This window comes from Muscardinus avellanarius (genome assembly GCF_963383645.1).
Source record: "Muscardinus avellanarius genome assembly, chromosome: 8".
Taxonomy (NCBI): domain Eukaryota; kingdom Metazoa; phylum Chordata; class Mammalia; order Rodentia; family Gliridae; genus Muscardinus; species Muscardinus avellanarius.
The window spans coordinates 39,034,548-39,053,810 of NC_137794.1; the positions used below are offsets into that span (position 1 = coordinate 39,034,548).

Sequence of the window (19,263 nt, forward strand, 5' to 3'; positions counted from 1 at the left end):
ATACAGTTACAAATTTGAAAATCAGTGCTTGACTCTACTATGAAAAGATCAGAAATTATACTTTCTAGGTTTCCTTCAACTCTAATTCACTAATAATTCTTCAAGCCTAGAGAGACTCTATCCCTGAAAAAAAAAAAAAAAAAACAAAACAAACTAAAGATCTCTTCCTAACCTTGACAATTGAAACTAATTTAGGCCTTAAAATTCTTGTTTAAAGTATTTGGGAAGCTGGCCATGTGGCGCACGCTAGTAATCCCAGCATTAGGGAGGCTGAGACCAGAGGACTGTGTTTGTGGACAGCCTCAGCTACTTAATGAGGCCCTCTGCAACTCAGTGAGACCCAGTTTCAAAATAAAGAATAAAAAATAGGGCAGGGGGTGTAGCTCAGAGGTCGAATGCCCCTGGGGTCCATCCCCAGACCCACAATAAACAAATAAGTAAATAAATAAATAATCTGGGCGCCATGTGCTCATCTACCTTGCTCAAAAACTGAAATCAAAATTATTTGAACACCAAAATAACAGAGCTACTTTATGTAAAAGTCTACAAGTATAACATTACCAATAAAATTTTTCTTATTGTTCAAAATTAGTAAGAAAATGTAACATATATTCTCTGTTTTGTGTTTTGAGAGAAACAACTCTCAAAGGAAGCAAGGCCAACAAATGGCAAGACAGATGAAGTTTTTCAATACTCTAGGGTCCCTTAATGTAAGTTTTCTAAGTAGTATCATCTTATTCTCTACCTGGTTAGTGTGTGTAGGGTCCTTCCAAAATACAGTTTTAATTTCTTCCTATATTGACTCAGCTCTCTGAGTCAATACTTGCTTAATATATTGCATTATCATGCCTTCTATTGACCCATTTTTCATAAAAGATAGTAACTGCTATATTCCAAGCATAAATCTCATCACATTTCCAAAGATACTCATCAAGTCACATTAATTTGTGTGTTATTTCTAAGGTTATTTGTTTTTCCCCCTAAACTGAGGGACATATATACACTTGAGGGCAAAGTACTAAATAACTTTAAAAAATAAGAGTATTTATGTATACCTCAAAAGTATTTTTCTCTTCTATTTAGAGGGTGTATCATTTTACATGTGTTCAAAACATCAAGTCCTAACATGCAGTCCCCCAAAAGACTTGCAGACCAAGATCAAGATAACAAATATTAACTATTCTATTACCTACTATTAGATAGGTTCAAAGATAAATTCTATTTTGCAGGCAATATGAAGTAATAACCCTGAACACATCTTGGTGAAATCTGGGGGATGAGAGAATCAGATTTATCAATGCAGAATATGAATGGAATAATATAATTCCTTATCTTAGCCAAGTAGCTTTCAGATACTAATGTGACCATTATTATATTATCACTAGCATAAATACTAGGTACTTATTATACTTCACATGGTCAAGTCCTACCAAGGAAAAGTATAATTTAATATCAGTTAAAAAATTAATTTTAAAATTTTAACTGGTTTCAATTTTAAAGCTTGACTTAAGTGTATCCCAGAAGTAGAAGGGTTCTATCCCCAATACCACCAAAAGAAAAAAAAGAAAATGTCTTGAGTATACATACCACTGGGCATTGTGGCACACGCTTGTAATCCCAATACTTGGGAGGCTGAGAAAGGAGAATTGCAGGTTCAAGAGCTGGGTGTGGTGGCACATGCTTGTAATCCCTGTGCTTGGGAGGCTGAGATAGGAGGGTTGCACAGGTTCAAAGCCAGCCTCGGCTACTTAGTAAGGTTCTCAGCAACTTAGTGAGACCCTGTTTCCAAATAAAGTATAAAACAGTCTGGGAGTATAGCCCAGAGGTAGAAAAGCCCCTGGGTTCCACACCCAGTACCACAAAAAAATAAATTAAGTCATTAAATTAAATCAGGCTGGTGGTTTAGCTTGGAGGTAGAATGCCTTTGGGTTCAATCCCCAGTACCACAAGAAAAAAAAAATGTCTGAGTATTAAGTCTTCAGACTATGAATTAGTTAATAAAAGCTGTAAAACTGTCAAATATTGATATATACCTGTTTGGATAGATTTATTTTTTCTGATTTGAGATTTTCTTTGGAATGAGTTTCTTCTTCTTTGGAAATCAAAGGCACATCAATGTCCCCTGAATCTTCAAAATCATCACTGTAATTTTCTGAAGAAAATAATTTTAAAAAGTACAAGGATCACACTGTCAAACATGTCAAATTCCAGGAAAAGACTGTTGATTTCCAAAGGCAGAAGTCTGCGTGAGAATAATTTATTGAGACATTAACATAAAGAACCTTTAGACATTAACATAACCTTTAGAAAACAGTTTTTGCAAAGATTTAATGAGAGTTCAATATACAAGACTATCTTAGGTTTGTTTCATCTTTTGTACTTTGAAAGAGTTCCAAGGGTTTTTTTTGGGTTTTTTTTTGTTTTGTTTTTTTGGTGGTACTGGGGTTCCTGGAAGCCCTTCTTCCTCCGGGCTACACTCCCAGTCCTATTTTATATTTTTGAAACAGGGTCTCTTACGCCAGCACGGCTGGCTTCGAACCTGCGCAATCCTCCTGTCTCCGCCTCCCAAGCGTGGGGATTACAAGCGTGCGCCACCACACCCGGCGTAAGGGTTTTTAATGATTTATATAAACTAAGGATTTCCAGGGCTAACATATTTTATATTGCCTTTAAAATGTGCTTTTTCAAACATAAATCTGTGATTTGTTACTTATAAGAGAGCATTTTGTGAAATCTCAACACTTTTAGAAAGGTTGGATTTTGTTTAAAGTTGATTTTTTTGGGGGGAGGCAGGGGTCTCAGCAGCTATCTCTGTTTGCTTGTTTGTTTGTTTGTTTGTTTCTTTCTTTCTCTCTCTCTCTCTCTCTCTCTCTTTCTTTTTTTTTTTTGGTGGCACTAGAGGTAGAACCCAGAGGCTCTCTACCTCTGGGCTATACTCCCAGACCCACTTTATTTTTATTTGGAAACAGGGTCTCACTAAGTTGCTGAGAGCCTCACTAAGTAGCTGAGGCTGACTTCGAACCTGCGCAATCCTCCTGTCTCAGCCTCCCAAGCGCGGGGATTACAAGCATGCACCACCACACCTGGCTGTTTGCAAGTTTCAAAAAGTACTTCTGAAAGATCTCAGACCTCTCTCTTAAGTCAGAGATGGCCCTAAATGATCTTTGCTGTTTTCTGATCTTGGATACTCCTTGGCTAAAATCCTTACATTACATCTCAATGGCTTTGCAGCAGAAGGAAAAGGTATCTCCACGTTAACTGATACCATCAACTTACGATGGTGAAGTGAGGCAGGGGTTATTTGCTTAGGACCTGTTCAAGTTTTGTTTATGGCTCTTAAGTGAACAAACTGAGATTTGTGGGTTAAAGGAGGGGACAGGCTTTCTGGAATGGCACTGATCATTTTAGAAACAAACATTTATATTTTAAAAAATGGCACCACATGAGAAACAGAATGGCCTGAAGTGAAATAGATTGCCTGGGTAAGGAAGTATCTGCTTCTGAATGGCTTTTACTCTTCTCTTACATGGAGAAAACCCTAATGTCATCAGTACTGGATCTTTGGGAATGAATTTGAAAGGGCTTGAAAATTAAGTAGTGAGATTTGGCTACAGAAACATCTCCATTTTAATTTATAAAAAAATGAGTTTGGAACAGTATAGGTATTAGAATTTAGAGACAAGCTAGGTTAGATGGTTAACTATACCAGTATATATATTCTGTGGCCAAGAAGCTCACTTGTTTCTTGGCCACATGAAAAAGAGCATTATTTAAAATTTCCAAAGTATCAGTGAGCATAATCAAATTTACAAAGTAGTAAGGGGCAATTCTTTATATTAGACACACTTCTAGGTGCTAGATCTAATATAAAATGATTAAGATTTTAATATTCTAGGTGACATATATTTTAAGTAGCCTCAGAGATTAGAGTTACTTAAAAAAAGATAAACAAGGAGAGAGGAGATGTAGGAGAGTATGTCACTGATCTTAGACAACTACTTGGGATTTAAGAATCAATGGAAGGAGCTGTAGTGCATGTGTGTCTAAGAGGAGTGAGTGTAAGACACAGTTCAGGAAGAACTGCAGAGTGCCAACAGCATGATCCGGAACAAGAGGACCCTGATTCAATTCCTTGCTCTACTGCTTTCAGCTATAAAACCAATAATGGATCAGACTCTCTTAGTTTCACTTTCCCCATCTGAGAAGTGGGGATGGTAACAGCATGTATCATGAGTTCAGTGTTTAGAACAGAAGTTAATAATATACACTATACAAGTGCTAGCTGTTATGCCTAATAGTAATTGTTGCATTATGGCTAGTTTTGCATTTAATCTGAATCAAAAGTTAATAAAAGCAAACATCATCATCATCATTATATTTTGCAGTGCTGGGAACTGAATCCAGGGCCTTTTAAATACCAGGCAAGTACTCTACCACTGAATTACATAAGTGAAAGCAAAAAGAACTTTTTTCCCCTGGTAGTAACCTGAACTATAAAAAAAAATTAAAGAAGGTTCTTCATGTTGCAGAAAATTAATTTTAGAAACTCAAATCTATGCAAAAATATAAAAGCACTGGGAATGCTATGTGGATGAATAGAAATCTTCACATAAATAGATATTTTTATATCAACTAAGATATTTTCAAGTGATAATTATTTTAACAATAATAACAATAATGAAATTTTGGGGTTTTAAGACATGTAGAAGAAAAATGTACGACAAAAATGGCAAAATGGTTAGGAGAGTCAACTGTTAAGATTCAGATAAAGTGATAAAAAGCTATTTGAAGGCAGACTAATGAAGTAAAAGTACACATTGTTCATGATGAAAACTAAGAAAACACACAAAGAAGAAGCATAACCAAAAGAAGAAATAAAATGAAGTGCTCTAAGTAACCACAGAATGCAGGACAAAGGCAACAACAAGACGGAAGGGCAGACAGAACACAATGGCAGAGCAGTAACAACCATATCAATAAACACAGCTTGAAAACGGATAGACACACATCCATTAAGTCAGAGGGGTCATGTGGGACAAAAAGCAAAACCCAACTTCATGTCCCCTGTAAGAAAACCATTTAAATATCAAAACCACAATCACACTGAAAGCCAAAAGATGGGAGAAAGGTATACCTCCCACCACCGGGCTTTGGAGGCTGTTGCCCTGGTTTCAGATTCCCAGAGACCTCGCACAGAGATCTTTTCTCTTGTCTTTCCAAAGCATTCATTTGCCTGCACTCAATAAATGAGGCAGTAGTTCATGTTTTAAAATGTCTTAGTAGTTCAGATTATAAATAGGCAATCCCACTCTACCTGTTCAAGACTTCCAAGACAGTATGAGTTACTATTTATTTTCTTTTTATCAATGCCTTTATTAATAGTTATACTATCTTTTAAAATATTACAGAATTTAAAACCAATGAAATTACCTGGTAGTTCTTCATGTTTTGATTCATTTTCATTTTCATCTTCATTTACTTCTACATTAGCTGGATAGCTGGGAAAATATTAACATGTAGTATAGCATATTAATAATATGTTTTTCATATGCTATTTTGCATGTATATATTTAAGGCTTCTAAAATTATATTTATCTTCTCAAGTACTATTGTCCTATCAAAAGATAAAACTTTGGGAGCTTTAAGAAAAATGTTTTGTTACCCCAATATGATGTATGAATATAATACACCAATAAGAAATAAAAAAAAAAGAAAAATGTTTTGAAAATCAAGGATTCTCAAAGCCTAAGACTAATTATAGTTGTACAAGTAATCAAAGGAAATAAAAGCCATTTTTCTTAAATTTGCATACAAATATACACAATTTTATGCATATATACATTTACAAATTTCATAACCAGATAGCCCTGTTCCACTAAAGATTAGGAATTGACCACAAACTGAGAAGTTTATGTGTAGGCAAAAAAAAAAAAAAAAAAAAAAAAAAGCCAAGGTCAGTATCTATATGCTAACAATAATTTAATCTTAAAATGGAAGCTGAATAGGAGCCTTAAACCAAGAAAAACTCAAAAAAGGGACAAGAAGTTTGAGCATGTTTTAATTATATTGGACATGTTAGTTCATTACTGCTATCTTTCAAACCAAGGAATTGACTCTACCGTTTCAGTCCATGAACCATGTCTTTAGTAAGATCAGTAGCAGCTCTGAGAAACCAAAACCTTAAAATAAGCAAATTCAATCTTTCTGAGAGTGTCAAGATTTCACCAAAGTGCTACTTTTTATAAGTAACCAATTAGAGATTTGTGTTTGAAAAAACACATTTTAATGGGGGAAAAAAACACTCTTGGGGCTATTTGAAAGTACTAAAGAAGAAACAAACCTAAAATAGTCTTACAAACTGAATTCTCATTAAATCTTTGCAAAAAGGGTTTTTTAAAGATTATGTTAATGTCTAAAGGTTCTTTATGTTAATGTCTCAGTAACGGCAGCAAACACCAAATATTGCATACTTAATACTATGCTGCACTCTGACAAGCCTGTTCTACTACAGCAGAAATATCCATAATCAAGAAGACTGTTAAGAAGCCAGAGCGGGGATGCATGCCTGTAATGTCAATACTTGGGAGGCTGAGACAGGAGATCCCAGGTTCAAGACCAGTCTCAACAACTTAGATCCTGATTGAACATAAAAAAAATTTTTAAAAAGGGCTGAGGGTGCAGCCTGGAAGGTAGAATGCCCCTGAGTTCAATCCTCAGTACCCAAAATAAATAAATAAGCAAACACAGAAATAAACAAAAAATAGAATATTGTTAATAAAAGACAGAATATTGTAAAGGCGCAAAAAATCATGGCCAACAAACCTAGGCATGCTTAATCTAGGAAGAAGCTACTGCCACAGGCCTTGAGTGTTTCTGCATGTTCTTTCTGGGTATGCTAATAATGCAAGGTCTTAACCATTCGTACCAAGCCATTTCCACTTCTTATAAAAGCAATAGATTTCCCAAGCTCTCTCGTGCAAGCCCCTGCATGGGCAGACATCTACTGTGGATCCTGAGCTTTGCCCCTACAAAAATCACCAGTTAGGGGAACCAATGTGAGAAAATGTGACACTCGGATGTTGCTTTGTTGTGAGAAATTAAGACAGTTTCTTGTCCAGGGATCTAGCATTTACTGACAACATCCACAAAATTGTGAGGCTAACTTGTTATCATGCAACCAGGATAAAAGTCTCAGATCCTCAACAGTTCGTGTCAATAAATGGACTGTTCTATTGTTTATAAGAAACTATCTTGATAAATGCACTCTTATAACTAGAGGTTATGATTCTCCTGACTCTTCTATATTCTTAAAATCCTAAATAAAATCATCTTATTTATATTTATAGCAAAAACAATTACATGGATAACTGAACTGAGGAAATTAAAGACCTCAGGTTTCACAAAGGTATTGAGAAAGGCACTGATCTACTCTACTTAGAGGACCAGCTCAGTCAATTGGAACTCCTAGGATAAACAAGGTTTCCTGATAACCAGCAGTCAACCACCATACAGAGGTAAGATAGGAACTCCCTGGCTCCTACTTCCATTTCTGTTCTTTTTTTCCTGACTTTATACTAGTAACCTGGATTCTCTTACTTTACTTTATGAAAAATCATTTAATTTCTTTTCTACTAAGACTTGGCAATGTACTATTAGTTTCAATAGTATCTTAGGTATGAAATTTCAGGAATCTGGAAGTAGAATGAGCTTTCAACTACAAATCAATTCATTATGTCCACACAGAGAAAACCCCTGATAAAACAGTGAGTACAAAATTGAGTTTAAAAAACAAGATTCAATTTTATCTGTTATGTTTGCCTATTTGAGTCCATGCATATTTCAGCTTTCCAAAAATAAAGGAAAATATAAATATCAATTAATAGTTTATATTGTTACTTTACCTATGTAAAGCTTTAAAATGTGTGGAGTCATTCGAATCCAGTTCCTTATTCAGTCTTGAATAATCAATGGACGATGTCAAGCCTTTCTCAAGCCTCGCAAAAAATTGCTCTTTTTCCTCTTGTTCTTCTAATGTGTCCAATCCCAATCCAAGGATACTATGGTTGAGCTCAGAAACCACTAGTTCTAAAGAGAGAGCATAAATACTTTATTACTATATAGAATTTTGATAGACCAAAATGATGTATGTACTAACATCATGTAGTAAACAACTGTCTACAAATATTTTACTGAATCTCTCATACACCCAATACATTCATAATCAAAATCCACATGTATACTACCAAGAGCTATGTGCATGTTTTCATCACACTGAACCTCACTATGATGCAGAACTGCGATGCACTAATAAACAATTTTTAAAAAGTCAACATGTAAGGTTTTAAGGCTTCTCTAGAGTTGTAATTCTAAACCTCTGGGAAAATATGAAAACCGTTTACATTTTTACAAAAAGGAGGTTCCAAGATATTAACAAGTTTTTATAAAATTTCTGATCATAAGCATGGTAATTGATAATTTGTTGACTCATTATCCCTCACATTTCTTACCATTTGTTTCTAAGCTGTCAACACTTAAGATAGAGGTTCCACTGCTCTTAAGAAACTGAATTTTTTCAGCAGACTCCTCTTCTATTTCCATAATAGGTTGAGAAGTTTTCTTTGTTTTCAAAAAGCTTACATTTGTTCCAAGTCCTAGGAATAGAATTGAATACAGTTGGATACTTATTTTCCGAGAACTGTTTTGATCACTATGCCAACGCAATAATACTGCTATATTACTTTGTGCACAGTAGCTATAAAACCAACCTCCTCTATTAAAAACTCATCAGAATTCACAAAAGAAAAATTATAATTCCATTTGATGGTAGCTTATTTTATTAAATAGAATATTTCAAAATTTGCATATTTCTAAAAATTATTTTGAGGCATGAGAACTTAATAAAGGCTGTAATATTGCTTTTCTTTTGACTTATTTCCCCTGTTCTTTTCTTAGAGAGTTTTTGTTACCTAACTCATAACATTTTTGGAAACAGATTTGTGAATAGCATGAACCAGCTTAAGAAAATGCAAGCAGGAAAAGTAGGTACAAGTAAGGGCAAATACAGGGGTTAAACAAGTTCCTTTGTTAGTGTAAATATCACTTCAAGAAATAGGTAACAATATTTGGGAGGCTGAGACAGGAAGATCTCCGGTCTTGAAGACCCTTAGCAACTTCGATTGTTTCAAAATAAAACAATTTTTAAAAGGATTGAGACTATATAGCTCAGATAAAATGTCTCTGTCTTTCTATCTGGGTTCAATTCCCAGCACACACACAATCCCCCCCCCCAAAAAAAAAAGAAAAAAAAAAAAAGAAAACAATCTTTAAAGATCTTTCAAAGTTTACAACATCAGAAACAGGTTCACTGCAGGAGAGATTCTCATATAGGAAGTATATTACTAGGGGAGAAGAAGCCATTATTAACTCTCACAGCATTTGGAATATAAAATTTTCTCTAAGAGTCAGTAAGGTTGGACCCATAAGTGAGGGTGGGTAAGGGAGGAAATAAGCCTAGAGTAGGAAGTCATGGCCACACCACGCTCATCCTGTTAGACTTTGGGCAGAATTTTGCTCTTTATTCCAAGAGCACTAGAAAACACTGGAATCTTTTTTTACAATACCAAAATCTCTTTAGTCTAATAGTATAACCTCTGTAACCACGGGTTGTGCACCTGTAAATTAAATTAACTGCAGAGCAAAAAGATACTCAGAAAAGCTGAGTGTGGTGATACACGCTTGCAATACCAGTACTTCGGAGACTGAGGATTGCAGGTTCGAAGTCTGCCTCAGCTTAGTGAGGCCCTCTGCAACTTAGTGAAACCCTGTTCCAAAACACAAATAAAAAATAGGGCTGGGGATATAGCTCAGAGGTAGAATGTCCCTGGGTTCAACCCCCAGCTCCAAAAAAAAGATATTCATAAAAAAGATTCTGTAGGCCAGGCGTGGTGACGCATGCTTGTAATCCCAGAACTTGGGAGGCTGAGACAGGAGGATCACACAGGTTCAAAGCCAGCCTCAGCTACTGAGTGAGGCTCTCAGCAACTTAGTGAGACCCTGTTTCCAAACAAAACATAAAATAGGTCTGGGAGTATAGACCGGAGGTAGAAAAGCTTCTGGGTTCTACCCCCAGTACCATACACACACACAAAAAAAAAATATCTGTACTGAATATATACATTTTTTTAACTGTAACTCTCTAAACAATACAGTGTAATACCTATTTGCATAGCATTTGTACTGTAATGGGTATTATAAACAATTGAGTGATGACCTTAAGCAAATGGGTACATGTGATACATGTACATAGAATATATACAAATACTAGGACATTTTACATAGAGGACTTGTCCATCCAGATTTTGGTATCGGTGAATCCTAAAACAAATCCCCCACAGACACAGTATATTTCTTGTTAAAAAGACCAAAAAAAAAAAAAAAAAAAAAGCTCACTTCAGCAGCACAAATGTAAATATTGGAATGATACAGAGAAGATTAGCATGGCGCCTGAGCAAGGATGACAAACAAATTTGTGAAAGGTTCCATATTTAAAAACAACGACAAAATACATGAAAAAATTATGGTGTGTAATAGAAGTCTAAGATTAGAAACAATATTACTTTGGTTACAAATTCTGACCTTTTTTCCTAATTAGCATTCTCTAAAAAGGGTTCAGAATCTATTTATTTTATGGCTTTGTGTGAATAATGGTTTTACAGGAACAAATAATAATTTTCTCACAGTTGCAGAAAGTCAAGTTAGGTCCATAGACACCTCAAATGAAAAACTATAGACCAAAGTTGTGGTCCTATTGTAGTGACCGTCCAAGGTCCCACCTGGGCTCAGAAGCTGAATTCAGGGATGTGACCCTAAGCTGACCTGAGACTAACACAACAGAAACAGACACCTTGCTCAGTTAGGTATACTGAAGAGTGTAACTAGTGAAAGGATTAGACAGTTTCGTTCCTCTGACTGAACAATTAATCCTGATAACTGAAAGAAAAAGCAAATCTTAACGTAGAAGTTGCTCATTATTAATATTTAGAGCTATCTACTCAGGGTTGGTGATATGCTCTTCAAAAGGGGTGTCCAGCAGTGTTCTCTCTCAGCAGTGTCTACAGTCTGGACAGCAGGAATCATATCTTGTCTTAGTATGCTCGTGTCTACTACTCAGAACATAATATGAACTCAATAAATGTTTTCGACTGAATCAGGAACCAGGTTATGCCCCAGATCAGGGAGAGTCTCTCACTTGTGTTTACATGGACACTGTTAAAAGTTTGCCTCCTGATTTTCTTTGCTTCTTTTACTGGTTGGATCTAATTGATTGTAAACTCTTGAAAACTAATGTCTTTAGTCAGGTTACATGCAAGTTGTTTTTGGTCTAGGAACTATTCTTTCCCTTTAGGATGAGTTTGCATATTTCTTCTCTGCTTCATTATTGTCTAGAAAAAAAGCTAAAACGCAGCTGGGCATGGTGGCACCTGCTTGTAATCCCAGTACTTGGGAGGCTGAGACAAGAGGATCACGGTTCTCGGACTGCCTTAGCTATTTAGTGAGACCCTGTTTTAAAAATAAATAAATAAATAAATAAATAAATAAATAAATAAATAAGGCTGTGGGGTAGCTGAGGGATAGAATGCTCCTGGGTTCCATTCCTCAAAAAAAAGAAAAAAAGAAAAGAAAAGAAAAAAGAAAAAAAGAAAAAAGAAAACAAAAGAAAAGAAAAAAGCTAAAATGATAATTAAGCTCCAAATTTTTGACAATAAGCCTAGTAGTAATTCATCTTATAATATTCTTTTTAATCACTAACTGGGAAAAATTCCAAAAAAATAACTCTTTATATGTATACTTTAGTATTGTAGTATTGTTGCAAATAACTTTATACATATACTTCAGTATTGTTGCATGTTTATAAATTTATAAAAAAATACAATGAAGTTTTCAATAAGATAGCTAGGCACTGGTTATATTCAAATACATGTACAGTACATTTATACAGCATATATATGTACATATATAGTACATTTCCTCACTGAACTATAGTATTAACAGGAACAAAGAAGTAAAGTCTACTGTAACATTCTCTTATTAAAATATTTATTATTTACTGTTAAGGGATGCGGATACAATGGGAAAAAAGTGTTTCTCCCTATACAAAGCTCCCAACTTCAAAAGTAGCCCTGTAGTTTACAACTATCAACACAATGTGTAAGTGTTACGACAGGGCTCTGATCTCAAAACAAAGGAGAAAGTTGAAGAGTTACTGAAGAACTGTAAGAAGTAGTGATGCCAGGCTTTACTGGAAAAGCAGGACAAGGAAAGGCACTGTATGCACAAGGAAGCATGGGCCAAACACAGGCACGAGAGCCAATGGTGCTTCTAGGAGATACAGAATAACTGAGCGCAGCAGGAGCACAAGAGGTAGAGAGTTCAGTCAGATTATAGCCAGATTATATAAAACCTCCACATTAAGGAATTCTGACTCAGCTTTATGGGAAAAACCAAAACTGTAAGTAAATCTTTCTCCTACAGAAGAGATGGAGAAATTCTACTGGTTCACAAAATTGTCCTTACTATAATTCATAGACAGTATCACATATGATACATAAATGTAAAAAATACTATGGAGGTTCCTTAGAAAACTGGGAATAGATCCACCATTTGATCCGGCTATACCACTCCTGGGTATCTTTCCAAAGGGGTTGAAATCAGAGAACTACGTTAACATATGCATACCCATGTTCATAGCAGCACAGTTTGTAATAGCCAAATTATGAAACCAACTTAGATCTCCATCAACAGATGAGTGGATTGCAAAATTATGGGAAATAGACACAATGGAATTCTATTCAGCTATGAAAAAGAATAATAGAATTTGCAAGAAGATGGAAGGAACTAGAGAACATTATGTTAAGTGAGATTAGTCAAGCACAGAAAGAGAAGGGGCATATGTTTTCTCTAATATGTTCAAGCTAGGGAGTAGTGGTAATACCAGAGGGATTCCAGATGATGGAGGGGAAATCTCAGCAAAGCTTGAACAGAAGGATAGGAGAGGAAGAAAGCTGAGGTTGTTCAATGGAGGAGCTACATACGAATATGTGTAATAGCATAAATACAACATGATTAACCTGGACACTCTCTATTGGGGGGGAGGAAAAGGGAGGGGGAAGGGCATGAAGCACAATGTAAATGTACACCACTCTCAATATGTTCCACTTATAAAAAAATAAAAATTAAATTAAAAAAATGTAAAAAATACTAAATAAAAATACTTTTACATTGTAAAGACGTGACTGAAAAAGGTCTAACCATGCCAGAGAGGAACAATAATGAATTCTTTACCATGAAAGAATTATTTTTTTTACTACTTATCTACAAACTGTGATAACCAAATCTACAGATTTGTTAACACATTTCTCATGTGATTATATAATACACTTCCAGAATATTTTATTCAATCACCTCAATTTACCATTAAACATAATGATGAAATTCATCACCTTGAATAAATGATCTCCATGTAAAATAACCTGAAAATGCATAAGTGGACTCTCAATTACATAATAAACATGCAATAAAGTGAAGTAATATGAAAACCTATCCAAAGCTCAAGAATCCATACTATTAGTATTATTTTCTTTATATATTATAGTATAGTAATAAAATCCAGAATTAAGTCTTGACTGACCCCTTGTGGTCAAATAACTTAAAAGTAAAAAGTAGCAATACTTACCACCATCCTCAAAATCATCTTCAGATAACCACCAAGGCACTGTATCTTTCTTCTTCATTTCTTTTCTAGGCTGTCTAGGTGTTTTGTTTGGATTTTCAAAAGAATCGTCTGAAAGCTGAATCAGATACAAAATATTAAATTTTATAATACACAAATTAGAGAATTCCAGATTTATCACTAAAAATGTTTCCATCAGTTCCTTCATATTTTGGTTATCACATTAACAATATTCTCAACAATAATGTACTAATGCACCTCTCTAAACACAGGTGACAATAAATCAAACATATGTTTTTGAACATAAATTTCACATCTAGAATTAAACAATTAAACTAGAAGCACAACAACAACAAAAAGAAAAAATCCTAATCAAGAAACTTGCTCAAGGAAGAGAAAACAGGATACACTTGTATTTCTAGACATTTTTTAAGGACTAAGAATAAGTGGTAGTTGAGCAAAATTATCTAAGATCACTCCAGAAGAACAAAGAATTTCAAATTCCAAAACAAGAGGTGCATTCCTGTGGGTGGAAAGGATGGTCTTCACCAGAGAAATTAGCATTTTGTCAGTGATTAATACTTTTCTATTCATCTAGTCTAAGTTTTACTACAATCTTAAAACCCCTACCCTTGCCCCAATTTGCTCTTCCCTCTTAGGCAGTAAAGTTTTACCTTTTCACTGATAAAGTACATATGATCACTGTAGAAAGTTTAAAAGAACTCAGTCAAACACCACCCTCCTTCCCTCACTCCACCACTAAAGTTACTTAACTAAGGCACTTCTCTTATCAAGATCTGGTACCTGCCTTAATGTGCCAAATCATATTATTGGGACAAATTTTGGGGAAGAAGGAAAAAGATATTTATTGATTTGCTAGCAAATCAGAGAAACCAGTGAACTTAAGTGTTTGGGAACATGCCCTAGATTCTTGGGGTGGGGAGGAATCAAGTCCCTTTTAAGTTAGCTCTTCCGGGTCATGCTGGTGTCTTATCAGAAGGGATGTAATTCATGTTTAAGTCCTCCTTGAATCAGTTCTTATTCAGATCCCGCAGGGCAGGTCATGCTGGTGCTGGGGTGTTTATCAGAAGGGGTATAATTCCTATTTGAGTCTCCCTTCAGTCAGTTATTAATGCAAATCCACAGAGGCCAAGTTGCACTGGTGTATTTATCTAAAAGGGATACAATTCAAGGTTAACTCTTCCTTGAGTCAGTGCTCATTTAGATCCACAGGCCAGGGTCACGTTGCCATGTTTACCCAATAGGACACAGTTCCCATCTAAGTCTTCCTTCCTTGAGTCAGTCTTATTCAGATCCACAGGTGCCAGGTCCCTTCCATCAGTAAATGGTTAGGAACATGTTATCTGATAACAGAGGGTGACAAAAAGGGGATAGACAAAGGTGGGAAAATACCAGCTTTTGAACAGGCTGCTAGCTGCCAGGGTCGGAAGCAGCCCCACTATGCTTCCTTCCTCTCACAGGAGACAATTTTTTCCTCTACTCCCAGTAGGACCTGCAGAGTCCCTTTTCCACGTTCTCATTCCTTCCAATTTCATTCTGTATCTCCACTCCCTGTGATCTCTAGTCCTCCCTATTCCCTCAGCCTATAAACCTGCTCAAGACTGCATCTCCAGCACCTAGCACTGTACCTGGCACAGTGGTGGAATAAAAGAATGAATATTCAAGTCTTCTGTACTGTGGAAACAAAAACAACCAAATCAGGGCAAGTTCCTTATTGCTATCTCCCTTTTACTCTACTTATCACTTTTCCTTCATATACCAGTTCTTGAATTTACTGCTTATTCTTGAAATCTGGTTTCTATCCAAAGTAGCTTTCTTCCATGCTCCGATGGTCACAAATTAAGGACTACCATTAGGCATCCTCCCTGATCACATCATGGACTTGATACTGGTGAACTCTTACCTCCTGAAACTCTCTACCTTTGATTTGACAGCATCATATCCATCAGGTTACTTTGCAGCACTGTGGCTACTTCCACTCATCTGTTTTAATAGCTTTTGGCACCTTGGCTCATTTTTTCAACGTGAAGAGTCTCTAGGACTATGTTCTTGATTTTTTTTTTCCCTCTGAGGTACTGGGGGTTGAATCCAGGGGCATTCTACCTCTGAGCTACACCCCCAGCCCTATTTTTAATTCTTTTTTTTTTTTTTAACAGTATCTCACTAAGTCACAGAGGGCCTCACTAAGTAGCTGAGGCTGGCCCCAAATCTGTGATCCTCCTGTCTCAGCCTCCCAACTAATGGGATTACAAGCATGCACCACCACACGCAGCTTGTTCTTGATCTTTTTTCATTCTTTATACACACTTTTTCTGGGGAAAAAAACCAATATTAATTTCATGCCTTCTATGTCAGGATCTCCATTTAGGTTATCTCAATCTTTAAACGATCTTGCAAAGATTTACTGAATGAGAAAACTAAAGTTAGAGGATAAACAACCTAACCTAGTTGCTATTATAAGTAAGTGGTTTAAAGAGGGATTCTAACTAACTCAGGTCCTGACGAAAATACTCACTAAACCATGTAGTCCACCAACCAGGATATTGTTACCTGGGTGAGCTTTTAAACTTCTAAGGTGATAATGTGCATGCATGCACACACACACATTTACACCTGCTAAACAAAATGATGACTTTTAAGAGTGTCAATTTTAATATGTCCAAAAAGAACTCATTGTCTTCACTGAAAACCATGTAGGAAGAGGGTAGAAGGGAAGAAAATATATTCTTTATCTCTCCTAAATTTTACTTGAAGGATATAGATAAATTGGAGTCCTAATAAAATAATACACTGCTGGTGAGAATGTAAATAGTAGCTACTCTAGAAAATAGTCTTGGCAGTTCCTCAGGGGTTAAACATACAGTTACCATATGACACAGCTATTTCACTCCTAGATATGTACAAACGAACACATAATCAAATGAATACATAGATAAATGAATACATACATTCACCCTAAAAGTTGTACACAACTGTTCATAGAAGCTTTATTCAGAACTATCCAAAGTAGAAAGATATCAACTGATAAGTGAACAACCAAACTGTGTTATATCTGTACAATGGCAGAGCATTTGGCTACAAAAAGAAATGAGGTAGCATGCTACATGGATGAACCTTGAAAACATGTAAGAAGTCAGATTCCCCCAGGACACATATTTTATGATTCCAATTCTATGAAATGTCCATAATAGGCAAATCTTTACAGATATAAAAGTAGATTAGTTGTGGTCTATAGCTGAGAAAGAGGGGGAAAAGAGTTGGGGGTATATACTAACAGTTTTGGGGTTTCTTTCTGTGATGATAAAGTTCTAAAATTGATTGTGGTCACGGTTAAATAACTCTAAAACCACAAAATTCTATACTTTAAGTGGGTGAATTATGTAGTATGCGGATTGTATCTCAAGCTCATTTTGAAAAGCTAGTGAAATCACTCTGTTAAAAAAAAAGATAAGTAAACTGTATCTTTTTTTTTTTTTTTGGTGGTACAAGAGATTGGACCGAGGGGCATTCTACCTGAACTATACCACCAGCCCTATGTTATTTTTTATTGAAACAGGGTCACACTAAGTCACAAAGAGCCTTGCTAAGTTGCTGAAGCTGGCCACAAATCTGGGATCTTTCTGTCTTATCCTCTCAAGTACTAGGATGATAGGTGTGCACCACTATGCCTAGCTACTACTTTGAACAATTAACATCAAAATGACAAAGGAAGTTAGCCAGACTCTTAAAATTGTGGTTCTGTAAAAATGAAACACTGCTTTGCCCAAATCTTTAACATGAGACCAATTCTTTTATGATTTAAGAATGGAGTTGAAAGGAAGAGACAAGAAAAGGAGAATGCTGGAGAGCATGGTATAGGAGGGTATAAATGAGGGGCAGCAGAAAACTGCTTTCCCAAAGGCCTGCACTGTTGTGCTATTAATCTTTTACAATTAAAATATTTGCTATAAGTTAGATAATGAAATTCAGATTCTACTATTTCAAATTCCCTTGAGGTACAAAAATGTTAGTACAACAGTTTAAAATGCAACTTGGTTGTGCTACAAGACCCCTCCATTTCTGTAAATACATAGAATGTGCTGTAACTCTCTAATTCATTCATTCAATAGATATTTATTAAGTATCTATCATATACTTATCCACTTATATAGTAATGAACTTGTAGCCATCATGTCATAGACCACATGATCTTACAATGGAAAGTTGAAAATACAACCATACAAGACATGTAATGAATACTGCCAAGTGCTATAAAAAATTAAATAGGTGGTATACTAATAAGTGACTTGGTTACTTTTCACTGAGTTAACAGATATAAAGTGTTTGTGAGAGTTGTGACATTTAAGATCTTTACCAGTCAGATGAAGAATAAGAAAATAGCACTGTTGGTGGAGGGAACATGTAGCTCAAAGCTCTTAAGGAAAAATGAGCTTCTCAAGTCTGGGCGAGAAAAAAAGGTCACTGTAAGATAAAGTGAATGAGAGGAAAGAATGATCATGAAGGGTTTTATAAACCACTGTTAGAAGTTTGGATTTTATTCTATATGGGAGACCAACAGTGTATGCTGGAACTGAAGAATCAGATTTATATAATGGCTCACCTGGAGCAGTGTAGTGAAAGGAATGCTGGGACATTAACTGGGAACAGCTGTAGTAGTCCAGCTGCAATGGATGGTGGCTAAAATGGAAAGAGAATGATGGGTATGTTCTGGAGGGAAAGGTGAGAATTTGGTGATAAACCGATTATATCTTGGAGGTAAAAGACAGAATTGAAAGTTCAGTCTTTTTTGTTTGTGGTGCTAGAGATTGAATCCAGGGCCTCACACATGCTAGGCAAGTGCTCTGTCACTGAGATACACTCCTATACCTGAAAGATGAGTCCTTTGAGACAAATTTACCAAACACTTTTAAAAATATGAACTTACCTCTTTCATAAACTGTTCAAATTCTTCATCTAGCTCTTCTTTGGAATAACGAGCCATAGTCAATAACTTTCACTTCCCAAAACAAACATTCTTAAGTATTTACAACACTGGAAACACTAAATGACAAAAATAAATAAATAACTTTTAAGGAAATTTATCATGAAAACAACCAGATTTAAACTTTAGAAATTTCATTATGACTTAGCATATATGTATAATTATAAAGAATAAAGTACTCAAAAGATTACCAATTCATTAAGAAAACTGACTTGGAAAAGCAGCTTGAAGAGTCTATCTTCTACCCGGGGTCCAGAATTACTTTTTCATGTTAACATCTAATTGTTAAAGAATGATCTCTATTGCACTTCCTAAACCTATACATATATATTTTTTCTTTGGCAGTACTGGGGATGGAACCCAGGGGCATTCTACTTCTGAGCTACACCTTCAACCCTATTTTCTGTTCTTTTATTTAGAAACAGCGGCTCACTGAGTTGCAAAGGGCCTCACTAAATAGTTGAGGTTGTCTGCGAACCATGATCCTCCCGTCTCAGCCTTCCAAATGCTGGGATTACAAGCGTGCACCACC

General features: G+C 35.6%; 1 protein-coding gene across 1 annotated transcript in view; it reads right to left on the bottom strand.

Annotated features, from left to right (window-relative positions):
• CEP162 (centrosomal protein 162) overlaps window positions 1–18,731 on the bottom strand; it is a gene marked incomplete at both ends in the record, with an annotated part of 71,880 nt that extends 53,149 nt beyond the window's left edge. The window contains 6 exons of the mRNA XM_080700449.1: window positions 2,034–2,152; window positions 5,431–5,498; window positions 7,902–8,085; window positions 8,508–8,651; window positions 13,733–13,847; window positions 18,675–18,731. Of these exons, the coding sequence (XP_080556575.1) occupies window positions 2,034–2,152; window positions 5,431–5,498; window positions 7,902–8,085; window positions 8,508–8,651; window positions 13,733–13,847; window positions 18,675–18,731 (687 nt within the window). The remainder of the gene's footprint in view (window positions 1–2,033; window positions 2,153–5,430; window positions 5,499–7,901; window positions 8,086–8,507; window positions 8,652–13,732; window positions 13,848–18,674) is intronic.
• Between the last annotated feature and the right edge of the window lie 532 nt (window positions 18,732–19,263).